The following is a 23,413-nucleotide window of genomic DNA, read 5'->3' as shown; positions in this document are numbered from 1 at the left end:
TTGGGGAAATATGTTAGGCAGTTCAGACAATATTCTATGTTCTAATCCTCTAACTATAAAACAGGCCTACTAGGAAAAGCTGGTGACCTGTAGGCTACTTTAACCAAATAGTGACCTAAAATTTTAGGTGCAACTTTTAGAGTCTTTTTTGAGACAAATATAAATAATATTTAGCGGCAAACGAATACAAAGATTCTAAAACTGTCCTGGACTGTTATTCTAATGTGCATTGCAGTGTCCCTTACACGGCCTAGACATTCTTCTCTGATGATTATCTTTCGCCAGTTCTCGCGGGAAGTTCTACTAATAACTGTTTAGTTTTAGCTCATGTCTCGCGAGATGTCGAGCAGAAGCGATGGTGTAGAGGGAGTGGGAGAGGGTGAGGGGTAACCACAAAGATGTTGCGTGATTTTTTGGAAATTTATTTATTTAAATAAAAATGGCCGCCGCAGAGAGCGGAGAGGAGAGACTGTAAGTGTGAATTGCTGTATTCACATCGTAACGCTGAGGCAGATTCGATTTGCCGGGAGCTGCAAATTTGCTATTTGCGCGTTCGTCGTGCCGTTAGTGAGCGTTGTGAGACGTTAGCTTTAGCTAGCCCGTTAGCTTAGCTCGCGAAGCCTTAGCTCGCGCCGAGAATACGTCACTCGCATTTCCCCCGCTTTCCCAGATCATGGATGATCATGGCAACGCTTTGTGCGGCGGTTAGCTCCGCGCTAGTCGGCTAGTGGCAGGAGGAGGTGTGTTGGTGTCATTTTCCGACGTTACTCAGAACTGTTTGTAAAGACGTCTAGCTTGCTAATATCCTCCACTGTGTGTGTGTGTTTTTTTTTGTGTGGAGCACTGTGGTGGTTTCCTGTCCGCTGTCTTGATATTCGATGTCCTCTTCGAGTATAAACTCTACAGATTTTTTTTCTCCAAGTTACGTTATTGCCTTCAGTGGGCTGTCAAAAGCACCCAGCCAGTTGGAAGTTAGCTAGCTAGCATGCCTGGTTAGCCAGCCAGCTAGTTTCGACGCGGCGGCAGGCTGAAATTAGATTTATTCCACAAAGCTGTTTCGCTAGCTATCTGACGGGATTGTCTTGACATGGCCCATATTATCCAGTAATCACAATTACGTAAACTCGGAGCTTCATAATTTGATGTACAAGTGCACAACAGTGGTGGCCTTGTTCTATTTTCAGTTTTTGTAGCCAAACACCCAAGTTTGCACATGGATGTAAGTTGGTGAGCTAGCTAGCTTGCATTCTTATTTTTATTTTTTTGTTTGTGGTCACCCAGCTTTGAATTGCTACTCATTATACATATATCTACCTGGCTAGCTATGTAACTACATGTACACGTGCAGAATTGCGTTTATCTCACTCTTGCTGAAATGTATGCAGCTAATATTACTGTTTTGGGGTGAATGAGTTTGCGTGTAACTGTACAAGACACTCCCATGTGAACAGGCTTGTGCTTTCAGAGTAATGTGGTTGAGCTAGCTTCCGGTACAACATTTAAACATGTCTTTTCAAAAAACCTTTCGGCATATATTCATGGCATTACTCGAGCAGACATACCCTGCATGGTCTTGCATGATTAACATAAAGCTTCTTTTTCTAAGGGCAACATAGTGGCAGAGGTGGTACTGCCATATGGACATCTTGTATGAATAAACTCAAGCTAACATGACCTCAATAATGCAGCATTAATTGCTACATCCCTTAAGGGTGTCATGACCACATGCATTTACTTTGTTGACAGCATGGTTGTAAAATGATAATCGATACTGGGAAATTTCTCGCAGGTTGGAATTCTCGTACATCACATACATAACGAGATATAAAAAGGTATTGAGGTGTGCTCAGGTTCACTACAGTTTTTACTGTGTATTGTTAAAAAAAAAAACTTAAGTTGTATGCTCCTTGGTCTTAAATTTAAGACATTCTTCACTTGTGTAAAATATTGTTTTGCATGTGTAAAATAAAGTGGTGTATTGTGCAATCAATGTAATCCAAATAACTACAGTAAAATAAAAAAATATGGATCTAAGCATTCGCAGCTGCATAGCAATAACTACACCACTGATTGTCACAGCTTTTTGCAAAAGTTTTTTTTTTTTTTTTTTTTTTTTACACATCAAGCACAGCACGGCTTTAAAAGGCATATTAAATAATTTTAATACTACATTTTTCATTTGCCTTGTACTGACACCCCAACATATCTGATCACATTCCTTGTGAGGACAGCCATAAGTAATCCATATGTGCTTTAGACCACAAATTGTTAGGTGAATTTTCTAATAACCCCACACAAACAAGGTAGGTACCGCGGAGCTTTTCACTTTGCCCGTCAGAGTTGGTGTTAATGCAGGCAGGGTTCAGTAACACTTGTATACATCCGCTTTGCTATCTTACATTCCACACAGTGCAGTGCAGCTTGACCACAAATAGGGTTTTCTGCTGCTGGTTGGCTTTGAATACACTTGTAGCAAGGCAGATAGAGATGGAATGAAATGGCCCGCTCTGCAGTGAGCCACGACTACTTTACTAATTACTTATAACATAAACAAGAAAGCAGCCTGATTATGTGACACTCAAGGCACAATCACATCACCTTGTTATCAGTTTCTGATTCGATAGTAATCGTACCGTAATAGTTTAGGGCTTCACATTTTTAATGATTGGTATTAGTAAGCTTCAAGTTTATATTTTACTGCTTATTGAAACAAAAATGAGACAGCCACCCTTTTTCAAAGTTCTTTTTTTGTATGCCTCTTAGGAGATTCATCACATACCAGACAGAGAGATTTAGGATTTTAAACAGTACAGATTCCATAAATGTATAGAACGTTGATTTTATAATATAGGCCTAAATATATATTTTTTCCATATTGCTGTTCTCGCATTAAATTCCAGCCTGTGAGAATAATTCTCATGAGAGCAACTGTGAAAAGATTTTAGTAACTATTACCATTATTTTCAACAACAACATCACTGTGGAGTTTCACAGTAATAAATCATTAATATCCAATTTACCCTGCCACTGTCTGTTCCACCTCGTTCCACCATTTGGATAAAACTGTAATAGACCTATTCTCCAAGCATTTTTGCTACATTTTAAATATTTAAAGAAGGACATTTTGGGGAGGGTGATTTCAGTCACATGGTGTTCTTGTTCTCGACATAGTGCCAGGACGTGCTGTTGAAAATGTGGTTGTGTATTTTCATCTGAAATTAATCATATATCCGATTTAACTTTTGCTTATTATAATTATAGTAACTAGCATTTTCTAACCAGCTCATAATGGGATTTAAATTATTCTCAGGTCTATTATCAAGCAAGCTCTTTTGTTGAGTAGTGTAATGTATGATCTCACTGTACCTGGAGTCTTCCAAATATGAGTTTCATAAATTGATGTTTAAAAGTACTGGTAATTGGTATTGTTTATTTGCTAAAGTTGTAATTACTTTAAAAACTTGTAATTACTTTTAGAAAATGGGGGACACTGTACTACAGTTTTTTTCTGTATAGATTTGTCAGATGGTTTGGATGTTGTTTTTTTGTTTGCTTTTTCACATTTCCGTGTTGTAGGTCTGTGGCTCCTCAGACATAGGAGTCTTTTTGGAGTGCTTGCTTAAGATGACATACAGTTTTAAGGGAGGGGCCGGGATCACAGCCCTCGATTAGCCGTAGTGCTGTGACAGGCATTAGACATGCTACAGTGAGCAGGAAGAGTGATCACCTCAACAGCCTCTGGATAGAAGATGAGATTCTGACACCCTTTTGCTTTTTTGGACCAGTGGGTGTATTGAAGGCCAAATATAGCCACTTGGGCAGCTTTATAACTACTTAAGGTTTTTTTTTTTCTCTCATCGTGATAGCAAAACCACCTAAAACATAAGAGGCAGAGCCCCGTTGAAGGACCTTCAGATGGTGCAGGGGTCTTCCTCTTCCCCTCTCAGAAAGGAAGAGAGTGTCTTCACACTTGAGAGCGCAGTGGAAGAACGCAAACGCACTTTAGCACTACCCGCTGCACTCTCTTGTGATGTCAGAGGTTTCTTATTCTTTCAAACACGGGACGTTGATTAGAGAGGAAAGACGTTTGCACTTATTTTATCATCAACTAGGTTTAGATCTGCGGTCAGATGCTTTTCAGCCTTTTTCCCTTTTTAGACAGACGTTCCATCAGACTTCTTGGCGTAGAGAGGAAGTGTCAAGTACGGCCTCGTCTGAAGCAAAATCAGACACGTGTTTATTTCAGTAAAATAACGGCTGTAGGTTGTAGCTGTTTCATACATAAATATGTGTGTGGGTGTGTTGCACAAAGAAGTACACAAAGTTTCCAGAGAAACAGGACGTTTCAGACAGAGGTCCTTCATTAGCTGAGCAAGCAAGCTACGTATACACACACGTGTGGGGTTAAAAAAAATTCCCCATAGTCTGCAGGGAGTGAAAACCCTCGTGACCTGCCTTAGCAGATGACACATCTTGATGAGTAGGCCACACGTCATCTTGGCTGTGTAACTCTGAGCTCTTTCCTGTTGTTCTGCGTGCAGAGGTGAGGGGAAGGGGGAGGACCAAGAGGGCTCTAAAGAGAAGGCACAGAAACAGAAAAAGAGCAGGAGGGAGCGGCCGGATGTGGAGGGGGAGGAGCTCGCCGCATCCACGCCCCCAGCCGTCATGGCCCAGGCGCGGCCCGACGAGGGCCGGCAGGCCGAAGCGGGGACGTCTGAGCCCTCGGCCCTGGACGTGGGAGCGGCCGGTTCCCCGGAGGCCAGCTCCTCGGCCAAGCAGCGGCGATCCATCATCCGGGACCGAGGGCCGCTGTACGACGACCCGTCTCTGCCTCAGGGCTGGACGCGGAAACTGAAGCAGAGGAAATCGGGACGGTCCGCCGGCAAGTTCGATGTCTACCTGATCAAGTGAGTGGCCGGTCGGGGCAGTGGTATGGTAAGGACCGCGGTGGAAAGTTCACTGAAGGGATGTTTCACTAATTAACAGCAACTTTCCTCATAATGAGTTCAAGCCAATAGTGGCCAGCTGCAGTCATTTACAGATTAATGCCACGTGATTCCCTCAGTTTCTCAGTCATTGTTAGTTATTTTAGCAGTTTTGGGCAAAATATCCTTTTAAGAATGGAAAGAGTTTGTTCTAATTTTAAGTGCCTGTGACTGATCGATATTTAATGCGTCTTGTTGACAGCTCCTGGAATCCCCAGACCTTTTCTTTACTTTTTATATTTTTATTTCTTTCTTTATTTTTATGGACCAAAACTATACTGCTGTAGCTAGAGAAAGGGAATATGTAAAGTGTTCCACAGCTCCATGGGCCAGACTGGGCTTGGATCATAGAGAAACAGACAAAACAACCCCAGTGAACTGTTCTGGCATGGCTGTGCTGCATGACCCCTGAAGGAGGAATTCTCATCTGAGCGTTTATTTTTATTTTTTTAAGGGAGATGTGTTTTGTGCTGGTTGATATCTGGGACATGTATGTTTTAGTCTGGACATGTATGTGCAAAATGTGTACAAAGCCGAGACGGATAATTTAGCGGTGTGAAGTGCACGCCACTGCCCACGTTGGGTGTTTGTAGGTCAGTGTGGACCGCTGCGTCCCAGTTCCCATAGTGCTTGTTAGTGCTGCCGCTCAGTGTTGGCAGAGTTTGAAGAAGGCAGTTGGAGTGTCGCACAGATGTTGAGGTGTATTTCATGTTGTTAAATAGCATCCATTCTTTGTCTTGAATATAAAAATAATTTTATTTGACTGTATTTTATTCATTTTTCCAGCCCAGAAGGGAAAGCCTTCCGTTCCAAAGTGGAACTCATGGCGTACTTCCAAAAGGTGGGAGACACCACCACAGACCCAAATGACTTTGACTTCACGGTCACAGGACGAGGAAGCCCCTCTCGCAGGGAGAAGAGACCGCCAAAGAAGCCCAAAGTGGTCAAGCCGTCCGGACGTGGGCGCGGTCGGCCGAAAGGCAGTGGCAAGGTACGGCAAGCCACGGAGGGCGTGGCTGTAAAACGCGTGGTAGAAAAGAGTCCGGGAAAACTCCTCGTCAAGATGCCCTTTGTGGCTCCGAAAACCGAGGCAGGGTCACCTTCGGGACAAGTTCCTGTTCCCAAATTGCGTCCGGGGCGTAAGAGGAAAGCAGAGAAGGAACCGCCGAGCGCACCGAAGAAGCGTGGGCGCAAGCCGGCAGCGACGTCGCAGTCTGCAGCTGGGGCGGGCTCGAGTGCGGCTTATGCGGCCGCGGCCATCGTCTCCGCCGAGGCAAAGAAGAAGGCGCAGAAGGAGACTGCGGCCAAGCCTGTGCAAGAGAAGGCGCTTCCCATCAAGAAACGCAAAACACGGGAGACCATGGAGGAGGCGGAGGGCCCTGCCACAGCCACGACTGAGGCGACGCCCCCGGGCACCGGGACCGGTGTGGCGAAACGCCCCGTCACGCAAACGGCGCCCCCTCCTGGAGCAGAGGCAGAAACGGGACAAAAGCTTCACAAGCACTCGGGCCGGAAGCACAAGGAGGCGTCGGCTGCGGATCCGGGAAACGGCGGCGCCAGCAGCAGTGGACCAAAGAGTCACAAGAAGAGAGATCAGAGAGGGCAACACCTCAAACACCTCCACCATCATCACCACCATCACCAACACCACATGCCGGTGATGGAGCCTTCCATCTTTACTCCGCAGGCTCACCAGCTTTCCCTTGGGCATTCCACACAAGGAGGACCCCCAGCGCCTCCTGCTGCCCCAGCGGAGAACGAGCCCCAGGACTTGAGCACCTGCAGGCCCAGACAAGAGCCGGTAGCCTGCAGGGATGAGGCTAGAGCCGACAGCTGCGCGGCCAGAGACACTCTGGCGGCCGGCAAGACGGTGGCCACAGAGCTACGATCCCAACAGCAGCAGCACGGCACTGTGACGGCGGAGGGGAAGGAGCTCAGAGACATTGTTCCTCCCTCTGCTGTCCCGAGGCCAAGCCGGGAGGAGACGGTGGAGTCCAGGACACCTGTGAGTGAACGCGTGAGCTGACTGGCTGGCTGACAGATAGACAAACTGACCAATCAGCTGCGGCGGCTGTGTTTGTATGCAGGAATAGAGGCACTCACAGGGGGAAGAATCATTTTTGTTTTTTGTTTTTTTTTTCCCTTTTCTTTTTGTTTTTTTAACCAAGGAAAAACAACAACAACAACAAAAATACAAAAAAAGTAAAAATACTTATACAAAAGGCAGCTGTTGTGTCTAGTTCTGTTTGTGAGTTGGATGCAGGGCGATTACTGACGTACTGCTTCTGGATGAATTCAGACGATTTCTTTAATTTGCCCATTTTGAGTTCATTTTTAAATTAATATAAACATTTTGGGAACCATGTGTTAGATCTTTGCCCAAGCTTCTAGTTAATAGCCAGACACTGAAACAGTAATGGATGCACAAGTCGTACTTTACGGAGAACCTATTTTTAACTTTAGCTATTTTTTCCCTGCCAAATTGCTTATGAAATGATCAAATGCCTCACAATCATGTCACTATAAAGAGATAGAACCCCCCCCCCCCCCCCCCCCTTGTTTTCTAATGTCATCGTAATTGTTTTTTCCTTCATTTTATAGAGTTGTCTAGTAAATGAAGGTAGTCTGGTTGAGTTCATGAGGAGTGTACGGTGGATTTGGGTCCGAGGGAGTGTGTAAAGGGCCACAGTGCAGCTCCCTCACCTGTTTACACAAACGTGGACACAAACGTCATCATGCTGCCACCCCGTGACCAGGGTTTTTAACCAGAGAGTCTAGTCAGACCGTGACGGACAAGAACCTCCTGTTGGTGAGGTTTGCATGATGGGAAAGATGAATGTATTTTGGCGTATGAAGATCTGGGTTCTGAGCCTAAATGTATAATTTTTTTTTCTGTCCTGCTGGTGTTCGAAGTGCAGAGGTGTGGAGAGAAGTTCTTGAATGACGAGTAATGTTACTGGCCTTGTCACCCAGATAGAAGGGTGACGCTACATTGCGAAGGATTCTCACTATTGTCGCTGTGGGGAAGATTTAGCACAAACGTGTTTGTGAGGGAATGCTGAAAGCAAGGGGCCCGTACTAGTGTGTGAAATGAGTATTTCACATCAAAGAAGCATGGAGATGAAATTCTGAAGCAGCATATTCTAACATATAGCTTTTCTTCCTTGTTTTGTGTATATATTAAGTGAAATTCAAAATGGTGGCCTTGTGTTCTCTAAACACATCACAGCCAACAGAGCATAATGTTTGGAAATGTAGCCTTTCGTTGTTCCCCCTTCGTCATGTTGATAGAGTAGTCAAATAAAGAAGTGGCTACGAACAGAAGACTTAAAAGACCTGCTATATTGACTCGACTTCTTCTGAGGCAGCACCCGGGCTAGTGTACGCGGGACGTTTATCTTGCCATGCCCCAGGTCTTAATGCTAAATGGCAGGGCTGTAAGACACAGCACTTAGACCTTTACCGTCTCTTTCACCCACTTACAACATGTCATTAAGCGATGCACAGTGCCACTGCCTAACAGTAGCGCGACAATTTGCCAGACATCGTGAACTCAGCTTCGGGAAGAAAAAAAATTACACACACACATATATAAATATATATATATATATATATATATATATATATATATATATATATATATATATATGTGTGTGTGTGTGTGTGTGTGTGTGTGTGTGTGTGTGTGTGTGTGTGTGTATGAGACACTTTAATTCCCTTTCTTATCCCTTTTTGTCTTGGTGTTTACAATTAACTGCATCGCTTTTATGGAATAGTTTAATGCGTTCCATTGACCTTATCCCAAATGTTTTTTTTAAATATGTATTTTATTTATTAAATTCAGATACAAATCCAGCACCTCATACAGCGCCCTTTTTTGGTACGGAGCCACAGAAAATATCCTCTGGCTACCCCAAAACCAAAATTAGCATAAGAATTTAGGATCAAGCATGGGAATTCCACATGCCTAACATTTTTGTGCAGTCATTAGAAATAAAATAATTGCATTGTTATGAAAATGATATTTGATATTTTGTTTTGCATTTGGGATGGAAGTAGATACCAGAGTAAACAGCAGAAGTGCGTCTTTGTCATCAGAGTAGAGCTGTGCTAATGCTGAAACGTTAACAAATGTGTGTGTTCTTTTAATGTAATAGATTAATTGCACTTTATATTTGCAAAGTAAAACAAACTCATTACCTGACTATTGAAATTGGAGGCCCTGTCATTTTGCAGTCGTGTTGGTTAGCCTTACATGAAATCATACTTTTCTATTTCATGTGAGGAGGCTGTAGCTTATTTTACACAATCATTTAATTTGAGCACTCTTAGTAAATGCAGGGTATCGTTTAACTCATGGGGACTACCACACCCCACAATGCACTCCTGCAAAAACAACAGTTGAAGGATATCGCACTGAAGAAAATATGCATAAAGCCGAGAGATTAATGATTTGCAACTGAGAAGTTTTACATTTTTTGGTCGGGTAGCTTCTACAGTGATTTTTTAATTCCAAACAGTAATGGCCAGTAGTCATACAGTGAAGGTAATTAGTTGTTAAACTTTTGTCTCTTATTGAACAGCTCCTTTGTGGTCGTGTAAACACAGATGTGTGCTTTTTAACACCTAATGTGCTGCCCTCTCCCACTTTGTCCTCAGTATTTTTTTTTCCTGTACATGTATATTTTTATTTCATAATGTGACAGAAATGATCAGAATGTTGCAGTTGTCTTTTGAATAGGTTCACAAAGTGAACTTGGACAAAAGGATTCCTGCCTAAAAGTGTGTGGTAGTCATAGAAGTATTTGTCATTTCAATGAAGCATGCTATTAATTTCTTGTGACTATGTTCAAAAGCCTACGCACACTCCCTTATGAGGTTTGGGTGACATTTGTGCATTGCACTGATTAACATGAGAAATAGTTTAAACCCTGGTAAAGCAAATTTAACATGCTCTTCAGCACTTATTCAAATGTGAATCCATCCGATTCTGAGGACTAGGACTAGCAATGTTTTAGTGTTGACTGGGATTATGCATGCAACTGAACTATTCATCAGTAATTATTTTTTTAATGTGCTTTAGGATAGTGTATGCTTCATTATCCAAAATCTTTTAAATGTTGGGGGGGGGTATTTTATTTTCTTTCTCTGTTATGTAGCTTACTGGAGGTTTATTTAGATTTGTCAGTCACCAGGGAAACAGTCCTTTTTCCTTTTAAAATGTATTTAAATGATTTTTTTATTTCCTCTTTTATTTTTACATTTTTTTATTACACACATTTTCCCTATTGTGGGTAGAGGTGTGTAGAGGTAGAGGTGTGTGTGTGTGTGTGTGTGTGTGTGTGTGTGTGTGTGTGTGTGTGTGTGTGGGTTCGGTCTCTACCTACCCTCTTGCCACTAAGCCTCCCCTCCACCTCAACCCTAGTCAGTGGGGAAGGGGCAACAGAGAAACTAGAGCACTTCAGCTCTGGGGAAAAGGGCTATTTAACATTTTCAAACAGTCAAAATATGAAGGATGATTTGATCAAGAAAATTAAGCCAAGGAGGCATATAAGCCTTGCTAGACGAGAGATGGAATTCATTCTGCTCTACATTCACTCTAGGTTAACTGCTTGAGGTCTGATCACTGAAGTTTCAAACAGCTCCAGATACAATTAGCTTCCTTTGTCCAGGGGCCCACATGCATCAAAGCCCAAAGAGGACTGGTCCTGGACCTGCTCCTGCCTGTCCATTCTAACTAGATTCACTAGGCTAAGACAGGCAGAAAAATCTGACCCTGAGTCAGTACAGGATTGATGCATATGGCCCACTCGGAGTTCTGACCGTTCACTTAACCAACGACTGACGAATAGATGTACAATAGACCTACACGTGGTCAATGTCGTCTCGCTGGTCTGAGTGACGTGGGAGGGGATGGCGTAGCAGGAGGGTGGAGGACCACAGTGTGGAGTGAGCAAGTGTAGCAGCAGATGAATGCTGCTGACACGCACACGTAACACACAGCCACATTCAACAACATTGTGTGTAAATGTGGACAAAAAAAGGCAACCAACAATGCTGTGTGTGTGTGTGTGTGTGTGTGTGTGTATGTGTGTGTGTGTGTGTGTGTGTGTGTGTGTGTGTGTGTGTGTGTGTGTGTGTGTGTGTGTGTGTGTGTGTGTGTGTGTGTGTGTGTGTGTGTGTGAAGCACTGGCAGTGACCTGCCTGCCACAGAAAGGGTAGTGCCTTTATTTTGGGAAACTGACTAAGGTGGCCTTTGAAGACAGAGGTGAACACCTTTATCCCAATGGAGCAAAACTGATGTTCCACAAAGAGGGGCCGATTGGTCGTTTCCACAAGCAGGATGTGCTCTAAACTATAAAATGTTATTGTTTTATGTTATTTTTCATCATCAGGTCCTTTTGTCTCCTTCAAAGAAATTATGTATTCATGTAACCTTCTACTTAATGAACAGTGATTTATGCTTTTTGTAGCACTCAATGCCCACTGTCAAAAATGGAGTCCTACAAGAAAAGATGAAAATCACATTTATTTATCTGTTTTTGTGCCTCTGGCAGACAAATATGCTATGGAATGTCCTTGTGTCCCTGTAGTCCAAATACATGCTATGTATGTGAACATGTATCAGTATGCATGATCGCCATTAGAAAGTAGCCATTGCTTGCCCTAAACTATTCTTCGTAATGATGTTTTTGGAACACTCCTCTCCAAGAGCTGAGTCTAGCCATCTGGCCACAAATCTGAGGGTAGATTCACATGGGGTGAATGATGTACATGATCACAAAAGAGAAAAGTTTACCAGAAAAAAACCCCAAACCGAAAAAAAAAAGCAAAAAAATTTTTTTATATATTTAAAAGCAAAAAAAACCCCAAAAACCCCCCCAAACAAACAGAACCAGACCCAGAAACCCAAAATCACACTTTAGTTGTACTGGACATAAATAGTTTTTTATTTCATAGACATTTTTTTTCCATTTCTTGATTTTGCCGATCAAAGATAGTTAAGGATGGACTCCTGAAGTTGTTACCCTGATGCAGTGGCAAAAATATTCCAAGCAAATTATATTTGTGGATCTTAGTGTTGAAATTCTCCTTTTTGGTTTTTGTTTTTTTTTTTTTTTTACCATTTTTGGGTGTAGACTATTTTACCTTAAAAGCAATAGTATACTTAGTAGACCTTATTTGCATTATTTCATTTCTTGTGTCTTTAGATGTGTACAATGTTATGTATTTAAAGAAAAAAAATGTAAAACTGAATTATAAGGAATGCCTGAAATACAAATTTACCAGTAATTACATGCATTAAATTACAGCACTTCAGATAATCTAAGACAAATGAAGGTCAAATAAAAACACAAGTTCAAAAAATAGGTTCCAATCTTCATTGGTAGAAAGTTCATGGTCTATTTAACATAGTCTTGTGCCTTGAAGTTTCAGTAATAGAAATTTATCTTTATACCGTAGTTGTATTTTTATTCTGAGTCCTGTGTTTGCCTCTTGTTGGTATTCAGTGATTTTGGGTGTGTTAAGAATTTATAGAGATCAACAATATGTTTGCCTTGTTTTATTTTCATACAGAAAACCGCATTTGGAATAAATTAGGAAAATGTACTTGGGCAATATTGACTATGTAAAAGGTAATAGGATCTTGGTATTTTTCATCCCTGATATGTTGAATGTGTCACATTGGATGAAATGTGTGTTTGTCGGGAAATGTTCACCATTTTACATTGCGAGTTGTTCATCACAAAAGCCTGCCTCAAATAGTATCTTCCAACTACAATTTTGCATTTTATGAAAGGAATATTTCAACCATGACTGATAAGACAATGAATTTAAGATCTGCACTTTATAAAGTATGTTTCCCGGCAGGACACCCATCAACGTTTTGTATGTATTTTTTACCGTTGTCCGAATTTGCTGTTTTATTTTCATAAATTTTGATTTAGTTTTAAAGAAAAAGGGATGGGTAGTACTATATATCTAAAAATATATTATTTTAACCAAACAATCCTACAGCCTAGGTGTCAGTGGTTACTCACCATTTGCCAAGCTAAGTCCTTGCCTTCCTGAAAGTGAAAAGTATAGTTTGTGTCTACTTTTATAGTACTGTGTTACTGTATTATTTGTTTGCCGTATGTAACAGATACACAACAGTAAACTGCATTTACCTTCTCCTTGTCTAAAACATTTATTTCAACAGTTCCCCCCTCACTTCTAGAACAGTGCAGGCATGCAAGTTATGGGTGCATTTTTGTGAGTGTTATTTTGAAATCTTTCAGGTTGCAGGAGGTATTCCACAGCTAGTACTGCATCAGGTAGCTATGCAAGAAAAATATAGTAGGTATTTCAGTGGCAGATTACGATAACAAGTATTGTCAAACCTAAGTGTTATTAATAAGTAAACCGATCTAGTAGTCCTAAATGCCTATTTCTGAATTCTCTCAAAGCTTTTTTTAACATTGAAATCTGCTCAGGAAGCATAGCAGTACGGAACACAGTTGTACATCGTTTGTATCTGTAGTATGATATACCCATGTTACAACACTATATGCTTATTTATGATGGACATTTGTTGTAAAGAGGAAAAGGCGTGTGGAGCACACGGTCTCGGCGTGGCAGTTAACTATATATCCTTTAGAGGGATTTCTACAAGAGGTGCAATTTGTTTATCAACTGCTAGAAGTAAATTTGACCACGAATGTCCGTAAACTGACGGGCCACCTGTTGACACTCACGCTTGTGAGAGAAACGAGAGGGGGAGCCTCAAGTATACAACTGACCGATGAATTTGTAGAATTTCTTGGAGACCAGGGATCATTTTTTTCTAATATAGCCTAATTGTTATAATGAACTCCGTCTTGTTTGAACTACACACACACACCTCATCTTTAGGTACGTTGTCCATCCAGGTGCCGTATATGTGAATAAGAGACCCATATGCACATTCATAATAATTAGTTAAACTATCAAAATGCTTACAGGTGTTGTCATGCTCTCACATTCATTTGCTCAAAGGGTATTGTTTAGGATCGACAGACCAGCTGCACACGTGTCAGCATTCACAACACCTACAACTATTTTGATCGGTGTTTAACATATATTATTACGACGATACAGTAGGGGTCACATATTGTAACCACAACCGTCAGAAATAGTGATCTGAGTGCTGCCGGCTATACAATCAGAGTATTCAGATCAGAAAATCGGTACTCGGCTGTATGATGGCTCTTAATTTATCATGTTAGACTACTGATCTGCGTCATTTGCATGAGCGTTAAACTGTCCTAGGGATTTCCCTATCTTCTGTTACCCCTTAACATCTCTTCAACACAATCCCCAAATCAAATCTTAACTACAGGAAACAACGCATGAGTGCATTTTAATGAGCAATATAAATCTAACTTCTACCAAACTTTACAGGTGACGCAAAAACTCACTCCTCCATAATACGTTTTTTTTATTTCTTTTTATTGCCATGATTCTTGCCACGCGTATAGAAGAATCTGCAAGTGTGGTTATGATTTCATATGGTTATGATTTAAACCTGCTCCCGGTTACACAGACCGATATGAAAATGCCGCAACATTAGCGCTGCGTCAGTGCTGCCAAACACCTTTATTTTTCTTAACTGGTAAGGAAAGAGGAAGTGTAAGCGAGTGCTTTAATTGTATATACTGGAGTAACTATACTCCGCGAACATCTCAAATATGACACGGCGTGGCCTGGAGGCGCACAAACCTCTTCGCCCTGAATTTTAGCCACGCAAAACAAGGAAAAATCCGAGAAATGTCAGTGTGACCTGCTGGATGTGCTCACTCGCTCGCCCTACTGGAGTCGCTGACGGACCTGCGCCGAAAGCACCCGGAGTTACGTTAGTTAGCCGCTGGAGGCTCGTTTTATTTATTTACGTGTTAAACTTTTCACTTCACTCTGGAAATGTCCAAGTTTAACGGTGTAAGCGAGTATATCTACAATTTGCCAGCGGCTGGGATGAATGAGTTCGCCCGAGTTATGGACTCGCTGCCGGACTCGGAATGGTCGAGATTTGGTGAGACCAGGGGACCTTTTACTTCGATACGGCAGACTTAACACAACACATGCACGGACAACTACACCTCACCCAAACGAGATGTGTCGTTTGTCAGCGCATTAAATGTGTTTATTAGGGCCTCAGGTGGCCGGTTGGCGAACCAAGGCCGTTTTACAACCACATTCCCGAAAGACGCGACATTTTTTAATGAAGCAGCTAGCGTAGCCGAGTTAGCCGTTTAGCCGACTTCCTCAATAATGCGAATAATGTTCATTTAGTTGGTTATCCTGGATAACGTAACTATATCTTAAAATACATTTAGATGTGTACGCTAGTTGGCTAGTTCGCTAGCTAAATTTAATTTAATAATCTGATCTGGTGTGATAGCTAATCGGATGAGGTGGTAGTTCGTAAATTATTCATTTGACGTGGAAGGGCGATGATTTCATTAGACAAATATCTCAAAGTTAAGTTGGCTAACTATGTTATATTTGACGAGCTTATATTTTCTTTCTTTTTTTAATAAACAGTTCAATAAAGTTAGCGAGCTGGCCATCTACCTAGCGGATTTCCCCCAACTATCTAGATAACGTTAAGTTACGAGACGCCTCTCAAGTTGACTAACGAAATTCCGCCTGTAGTTCAATAACAGATAGTAGAGAAACCGGGTTTGGTTATGTAAACACCCCCCTATCCCCAACGACAACACAAGAGAGTTTATCCGTCATTCTTAACCTATGAGGCAGAGATTTCTAAAGCTGTAAAGAAGGTCGGTTCCATATTTGGTTTAGTCACCTTAGAAGGGTACAAACAAGCCAGTAATAACTTAGGTTACACAGAAGGTGTGTGTGTGTGTGTGTGTGTGTGTGTTTATTTATTTATTGTAATGTGGTACACAAGGCTTTCAGAAAAACAAGACGTTTCACACGGTCTTCACTGCAATTTTGTCTCTTTCTGTAGCACACTGCCTTTACTTACCTGGGGGACTTTGTTTGATATGTGTGTGTGTATATAGTGTGTGTGTATATGTTTATAATTTAATAACAAAATGATCCCCCTCACCTAATTTAGCTTCTCGAGTAATATCCGACCAGACAGAACTACGTCTTGTGGAGCAGAGCAGAAGACCCACGGAGACACTAATGGATAAGTGGGGATGTAAAAACGCAACAGTCAACGATCTCCTGGACATTCTTGAAAGCCTGGAACTCCTGAGGCCACGAGATATTATTCTTAAATGTGAGTTACTGGCTTCATATTCTGTGTCAGACTGTATATTATTGGTCAGGTTCTGCAAATGCAGTGCAGAACCTGGGTTACCTGCACTTATGGGTTACGTTGTCACATTATTTCAGCATAGTAAGAAGCTAAAGCTGAATTTGTGTTTGAGAAAACTGCTCAATTGCTTTTTTTGTCCTTGTTATCATATGATGTTAGTCCAGAGAACTGTGCCCAAAACTGTGTTTTTGGCATGCAGAAAGCAATCACTGAGTTCAGGTCGAAATTGAACACTGACTAAACTTATTATAGGGCTGATGTTTTAGCCATGCAGGTAGGATCGGTTACTTTTAGTAGCATCTGAAATTGAGGCTGCCATTTGTAATTCTGCAATAACAGAATGCTGCTCATCTTTCAGAACCATAAACATTTCTCTGAGACCAAGGAAAACACATGTAATATATCATTTTTGCAGCCAAAAGGACCAGATCCAATGTGACCTTTGATGCCTATATTAAACTCCTATAATGTCTTGGTGCTTCTTGACCATTGTCAGCAGTTTTCTCACGTGTTATCTCACGTCTCCTATTATACGTTCCTCTAGGGAGGCAGGCACCACAGCCTAGCTCCGTCTCACCCCTCTCCAGCTTTCTCCCTCAGCCCTCTCCCTGCACGCTTCTCCCCTCCTCACTGTTCACTGCATCCAAAGCCGTCACCCAGACTCATCCCATCCCTGGTAACTCTTTCTTGTTTTAAGTGTTTGTGTGAGCATATGAGATTAAGCATACTTCATTAACATGCCGTGAGGCTATGACTACCTGAATAGTAATGTATACATTGTGTTATTGTTAAATCATGTGCATAGCCTGGGTGGACGTTGCAGGTATCACGTTTAACATGTCCTCGGCTCATAGAGGTGAAGTAGTTACTGGGTATTTGTCCCGGCTGCTGCAGTGAACCCAACCCGTTTGACTGGAGCTGAGATGTTCTAGCTCATCACAGGGCTTGATGTTGTTTTTGTTATTAGAGAACATATCCCTGCCTAAGCCCCCGCCCCCCCCACCACATCTGGAGTCGGCACGTTTTTCTGCACACCCAGCGATTTCAGAGGGAGAGGTACTGTTGACTCAAAAGAATTTCAAACTTGCAGTAAAGTGAAAAAGAGAGAATTAAGCTTTCAGATATTTCTCTAAATTCACTCTTGTCTACTCCGTTTTTTTACTTTTTCATTGCGTGCTGTTTTGCGGTTCCGATTGTATGCGTTTGCAGCAGTCCTGCAAGTGCGGCGTGGAACGGCCATCTCTGTTCACCGGCGCCTTCTGTTGGTCCTTCGAAGAAGTGCGGCGAGGTACGGACGACTTCTCAGCGGCACGGCAGATCGGAGAGGGAGGCTTCGGCCACGTGTACCGGGCGTCCATGAAGAACACTGATTTTGCAGTCAAGAGGCTGAAAGAGGCAAGTGAATGATTAAATGACCTCATTGTGCAGCCTGAGGAGAACGATCCTGCCCATCACTCGAGCATTAATGGGATCTCTCCCTGTCTTGAGCAGGATTCCCAAATGGACTGGAGTGTGGTGAAGGAGAGTTTCAGAACTGAGGTGGAGAGACTCTCGCAGTAAGAAACTTCTCTTTATATTCTTGTTTTCGAGTCTCTGCTGCATTCATCATAAACTCTTGCTTAATTTTCTCTCATTTTCCAACCTTGGGGGGGGGGGTGTAATTATTCATTCATAATAATGGAAATCCCCCCCTCTTTTCTTACTGCATCACTAAATAACAGATAGGGACATTCCAAAATCTGTAATTTTCTTTGTTCTTTACCCTCAATATCAGCCTGGCCCAGAAAACGAAAGAACGTCTTCTCTCTTTCCTTCTCCTGTCTTTCTTGTGGTTAGTTGTACTTAGATGTTTCTTTTTAATGCAGGTTTTTTGGGGCACCAAATATGATGTTTCCTGTGTTGCACTTTAAACCACACTGTAATTTCACTTCTGTATGGCACATCTTTCAGCACACCGACCTGCCTAAGACTCTATCTAATGCTTCTGTTTTGACACTGTAGATACAGACACCCAAACATAATGGACTTGGTTGGCTACAGTGTGGGAGGAGGGACATATTGCCTCATATATGTCTACATGCCAAGTGGGTCTTTAGAGGACTGGCTGCATTGTGAAGTAAGATGGTACATTCATGTCTCTTTGTGAAAGTTGCATTTTGTGTTGATCTAAAACAGCTTTCATGGTTAATATAACTGGTAGGGGCACTTAAACACACACTTAAATACAAACTCTGCTGGAAGGACATATCTGTATACAGGTTGGTGTTTCTGGTGTTAAGCTTTTGTTTGTGTTGGTTGCTTTCAGAATAATACTGCACTCTGCTGGACACAGCGTGTAAATATATTATTGGGTTCAGCGAAAGCTATTCAGTACCTCCATTCTTCATCTCCAGCACTAATCCACGGCGATGTCAAAAGGTGGGTCCAAATTGCTTTGGTATCATAATTTGTTGTTTCTGCAGTTTATGACCCTTTTAACATATAACGCCAACATCTTGCATCTGCGTAATGTGGATATATTTCCATTTTAAAAGTTGCCTTATGTTGTGATTTGTGCTACGTTGTGAAACATCGGCTTATTTTGTGCTCTAACGAGGTAATATTAATAGAGCACAATACACAGTATCCAAGAGATGCTTCATCCAACAGATTCAGTATTTTATGTGAATCTTTTAAGAGTTTGAGTAAACCAATTGGGACACTTATTGTTCAGAGCTTATCTAAACGTGCGATCCCTCGCTTCACAGCTCCAATATTCTTCTCGGGGAACACCTGGAACCAAAGCTGGGGGACTTTGGCCTGGCGCGGCTTTGCCACCGTCCCACCAGAACTCCAGGCAAAACGAGCTCTGTGGCCCAGACGGCGACGGTGCGTGGAACTCTGGCATACCTGCCAGACGAGTACCTGAAGGACGGGCGGCTGGGCGTGGAGATCGATGTCTACAGTTTTGGAGTGGTACATGCTTTCACTTAAAGTTTAATGTGGGGGCGGGCAAAGTATGGAGGACTTTTATTGTGTAAAATAACCCCTTAGCAACTGGAATAATGACATGAGGCTGGAATAATGACAGTGATGATGAGATGAATTTTGTTATGAATGACAGGTTACACATTTGACTGGTTAAATGTGCTTTTACCCACTAGTATAGTTGGTGTTTCTTATTTAACCTTTATACAAAAACTGATTATCAAATACTAGGGTATCATTAAATCAAAGCCTACAACTGTAAAGGCTCCCCTAAATATGCATGCTATGGTTAAATGTATCCGTTATTGGACATACTGATTATTGGCATTAGTTAAAATCATATCAGTGCGTGTCTGCTTAATTTCAGAATTTTAGATGCTGGGTAAACTATTTAACTAGATGTGTATCTTGTTCTGTAGGTGTTGCTGGAAGTGCTCACGGGACGAAGAGCTTTAGAAACGGACAAGCGATCAAAGAACGTCTACCTGGTGAGATCATTTTCGTAGATGCCACGCCTCAAATTCTGCTTGCTGTGAAAGCCCAAAACCAATGAACACCACTTGTTCTATACAGAAGGACCTGGTGTCGGAAGTGGAGGAGAATGAGGGGGGCTTCAGTAAAGCAAAGCATTCACAGGAGACGGGCTATTCTCAGGCAGCGGAAAACATCTGGATGAAACATCTGGATCCTAAACTGGTGACGGGCGGCACGCCCGGACCGTCGGGCTCCAGGGAACTCTCTCAGCTGGCCTGCCGCTGCCTAGACCGACGAAGGAAGAAAAGACCTCCAATGACCGAGGTAGGTCAGCGTCGGTGTTTTGTTCATCACACCAGTCGTAATGCATACGTTTTAATTTCATTCACTAGTGTCCTACAATCACCGTAAGTTAAACCACCCGTCTAGTACGAATGTGTAATGGAGATGTCACATAGGTGCATGAGCCAGTGAGAGAAATTCCATTTTTGAAATACAAGACAGCGATGTCTTTATACAATGCTAACCTGCTTCTACTGTTCACGGTGGGCACAGTAATATGTGCAAAACGTGTTAGCATTTGCAACACACACTGTACTGTAGTGTAAAATAGGTCAAAGTTATCAGCACTGGCATATATCAGTTTACACCATCATAATCCAGTTCAAATAGGAATCTGCACTGAATCAGTTTAATGTTACCACTCTTACAGGACAAGTGAGACACTAAGACAGTGGGATGGGTTGGAGTACTTATTGATCATTGATCAAATGTGTGTATATATATATATATATATATATATATATATATATATATATATATATTGACATCATGCATGTTTTCTCGTCAAAATAAATATCCTGGGTTCTCTCAGGTTCTAGTGCCTCATTTGCATATTCTTATTTTGACCTATGCTCAGTAGCCAATGAAGTGGGATGAATATGGCACCACAATACTGAAAAGCATGCAGTATGCCCTCTTATTTTCTTGTTTCTGACAAAACTCTGTAATTCCTGTCAGTTTATCATAGTTGTTTGATATACGGTAACGTTAACAACATGGTCCCCAGTCCAAAGGTTGGACAACACATTTTATTTTTAGTATTGTCAATTATTATTGTTATTTCTTGTTAAAAGTGAAGCTAGCAAAATAACATAACATGAGATTATGCCATGTTAAACAAATATTGACTGATTTTACATTCTTCAAAAGAACACACTTGCGTGAGGGACTAAATTACTGAATGAAAACTATTAGCAGAGCATATACTATTTACATTTAATTATGGTTCTTACATTTTACGAAGCAAATCAATTCATATATGGACTATTAATTTTCACAATTTGTTTGCCTTAGAAACAAATTGAATCATAAACCATCAGATTAAAATGTCTAAGACTGAAAAACACACTCTGGTGTGTCAAACCTTTGAACTTGTACTATATGAGCAATTAACAGGTAGCAGTCATATTAATTTACAGATGAACTCCTCTTGATATATTTGTTTTTGTTTACATTCACAGTGTTGTATTGAAATTTATTTTAAGTATATTATTCTATTTGACCAGGTCTTTAAAACTCTCGAAGATGTGTACATGGGCTTGAAGGCCTTTGGCAGATCTGGCGTAGTCAAAACATCTCCTCCTCCTCCTCCTCCCCATCTGTCTCCCCCAAAGCCCCTGCGTTCTGACAACTGCTCTCTGGACTCTCTCAGTCATCGCTTCTCTAAACTCGGTCCCCAAGAGGACACTTACTGCTGCCCCCACAAACACGGCTCCCCCTCTCCCCCTTCTGCAGTGGCTCACTCTCAAGACCCCGAGTCAGGAAGAAGTGAAGGATCATGGGATGGTCTGCGTGACTCCTTTCATGCACCCTGTGAATCTGATGAGAGTCAGAGCTTCTCGCAGTGTTATGTGACCACGAGTGCTTCCCGGAGCAATACATGTTCTGGTGGACAGAGCGATTGTAACATCTCACAGTCAAGTGGCTTCTCAGTAGTTACACGGTTGCCATCCAGTGTCGGCTCAGGTAAAAGCTTGAAGTTTAATGTACTATATAAAAACCAAACTAGTCCCTTCTTAAATCTGTATTTCAACCTAAAATCAAGTTTAGGTTGAACTTGTTCCATCACATCCTCACCCTGTGGATTTCTGCTCTTGTCTCAGCAGATGAAAGAGTCATTGTTAATCCAGTCAGGCAGCGTTTTGTAGAGAAAATGACACTTTATGAGGAAGGGAGAATCCCCACTTCAGACCTCCTGTCATCATGTAAGTTCTGTAGGTGAACTGTGACTGTAGATCCTGAGACATCCACACGGATGGAAACCTGTCAAACATTCACATTAATTATACACAATTATGAAACCCAAAGCTGTGCTCAAAAGATGACGTACTGTAATCTGGTAGCTATGTACATTTTGACATTTCTCTCTGTCAAAACTCTGTCAGTACACTCCAGTCTGGAAATATATTGACTGGTAACTTTTTTTGTCTCAGGGTGATTAAGAAAGGTTGTTTATGGCTTTAAAACATTTTTATTGTGCTTAGTCATTTGCACAAAACCTCACATAAAGGGGATTGAATATTGCTGTATCTTTGTAATGCACATATTTTATTGGATGAAATCTTAATGAATGTGCTCACCATTGCAGATGGAGTAAGGAATATTCAAACGAGGGAACCAGAAGAGAGTGATGAATTTGCTAGCAATTTGAGCTAGGCCTCTTAAACTGACTTGTACTCAACTACACGGCCAACACATACCGCTTCTCAGGCGGAGGTACATCAGGAGAGCAAACACTTCAAAGGGAACTGCTGCACGACGGACTTTAGATGTTGCTCAAGATTTCCCAAAACTCAAGTTCTCAACACCAAAGGGTGACTTTCTGGCACCTGCTGCATACTATTGAACTACAATATACTGCTGTATAATATTGAACTACAGACAGTTATTTACATGAACAAAGCAAGCTGTGTGTTATCTGACCACTGCATTGCAGAATGTGTATTTATGAACTGTGACAAGTATGTGTAATAATGTTGTGAGAAGTAACATCAGAACTCTTTTAAAGTGGACACTGGCTAAAATGCAAATGCCAAGTTATGCGCCATGGCTTAGAGTCAGTGAAGACTAAGTAATATAAACACCTATAAAATCTGGCCATTAGCCAGACATGACATCTTTGGGCAGGTTTTACACTATTGTGTAATGTTTCAGCATGTATTTGACTGAATGAATGGTTTAATGTGAATCTGGGGAAAATGACACAGGACTAGGTAAGTAAAAAATCTCCGTTCCATGTTTCTGAAATTAGTTTACGCTTTGACAGTCCATGTTCAGCATGTATGGAGTGGAGTAGGCGGTGATCCTCTATGTGGTCTTTGACCCAATATTAACATGTTAAAAGGTTATTACATTTTCTTGTTTTCACATTAAATAAATGGAACTTTTTGTTTGTTTGGGTGTTTTAACTTTGGTGTTTGGTTAGATGTTTGGCTAGTTTTACTGCAAAACCAGCCTGACTCAACTGCTTTCTTACAGTGAGTGACATGCTTAGCAAATAATTGTGTATTGTAGCACATTGATATTCCGATATTGGTTTTATAGTTGATATCAAATATTAAATCTAAAATATTTAAGCTATTAAATATAAATCTAGCTTGTGCACAGCCTTTTG

The 23,413-nt window shown here is 41.6% G+C and overlaps 2 protein-coding genes across 6 annotated transcripts; both read left to right on the top strand.

Annotated features, from left to right (window-relative positions):
- Nucleotides 1-379: 379 nt before the first annotated feature.
- On the top strand, nucleotides 380-13,160 carry mecp2 (methyl CpG binding protein 2). Its single transcript, XM_077004011.1, has 3 exons — nucleotides 380-471; nucleotides 4,542-4,907; nucleotides 5,772-13,160. Exons 1-3 carry the CDS (start codon nucleotides 440-442, stop codon nucleotides 7,009-7,011), a joined length of 1,638 nt encoding a protein of 545 aa, XP_076860126.1. The 5' UTR covers nucleotides 380-439; the 3' UTR covers nucleotides 7,012-13,160.
- Nucleotides 13,161-14,546: 1,386 nt separating this feature from the next.
- irak1 (interleukin-1 receptor-associated kinase 1) lies at nucleotides 14,547-23,191 on the top strand. 5 transcript variants are annotated; one of them, XM_077004004.1, is made up of 14 exons: nucleotides 14,551-15,036; nucleotides 16,090-16,257; nucleotides 16,841-16,972; nucleotides 17,264-17,352; nucleotides 17,506-17,691; nucleotides 17,788-17,852; nucleotides 18,298-18,412; nucleotides 18,602-18,714; nucleotides 19,044-19,251; nucleotides 19,683-19,751; nucleotides 19,837-20,061; nucleotides 21,306-21,765; nucleotides 21,903-22,004; nucleotides 22,388-23,191. In XM_077004004.1, the coding sequence occupies exons 1-14, from the start codon at nucleotides 14,925-14,927 to the stop codon at nucleotides 22,453-22,455; spliced, it is 2,112 nt and encodes a 703-aa protein (XP_076860119.1). In that variant the 5' UTR covers nucleotides 14,551-14,924; the 3' UTR covers nucleotides 22,456-23,191. The 5 variants fall into 5 exon arrangements, 3 of the variants coding, with proteins under 3 accessions (XP_076860119.1, XP_076860120.1, XP_076860121.1); XM_077004005.1 differs by having other exon boundaries at nucleotides 14,558-15,036; nucleotides 21,906-22,004; XM_077004006.1 differs by lacking the exon at nucleotides 14,551-15,036 and adding an exon at nucleotides 15,051-15,787.
- The last annotated feature ends 222 nt before the right edge of the window (nucleotides 23,192-23,413 follow it).

Source organism: Brachyhypopomus gauderio, chromosome 4, assembly GCF_052324685.1.
Source record: "Brachyhypopomus gauderio isolate BG-103 chromosome 4, BGAUD_0.2, whole genome shotgun sequence".
NCBI lineage: Eukaryota > Metazoa > Chordata > Actinopteri > Gymnotiformes > Hypopomidae > Brachyhypopomus > Brachyhypopomus gauderio.
This window is presented reverse-complemented; position numbering and strand designations above follow the sequence as displayed.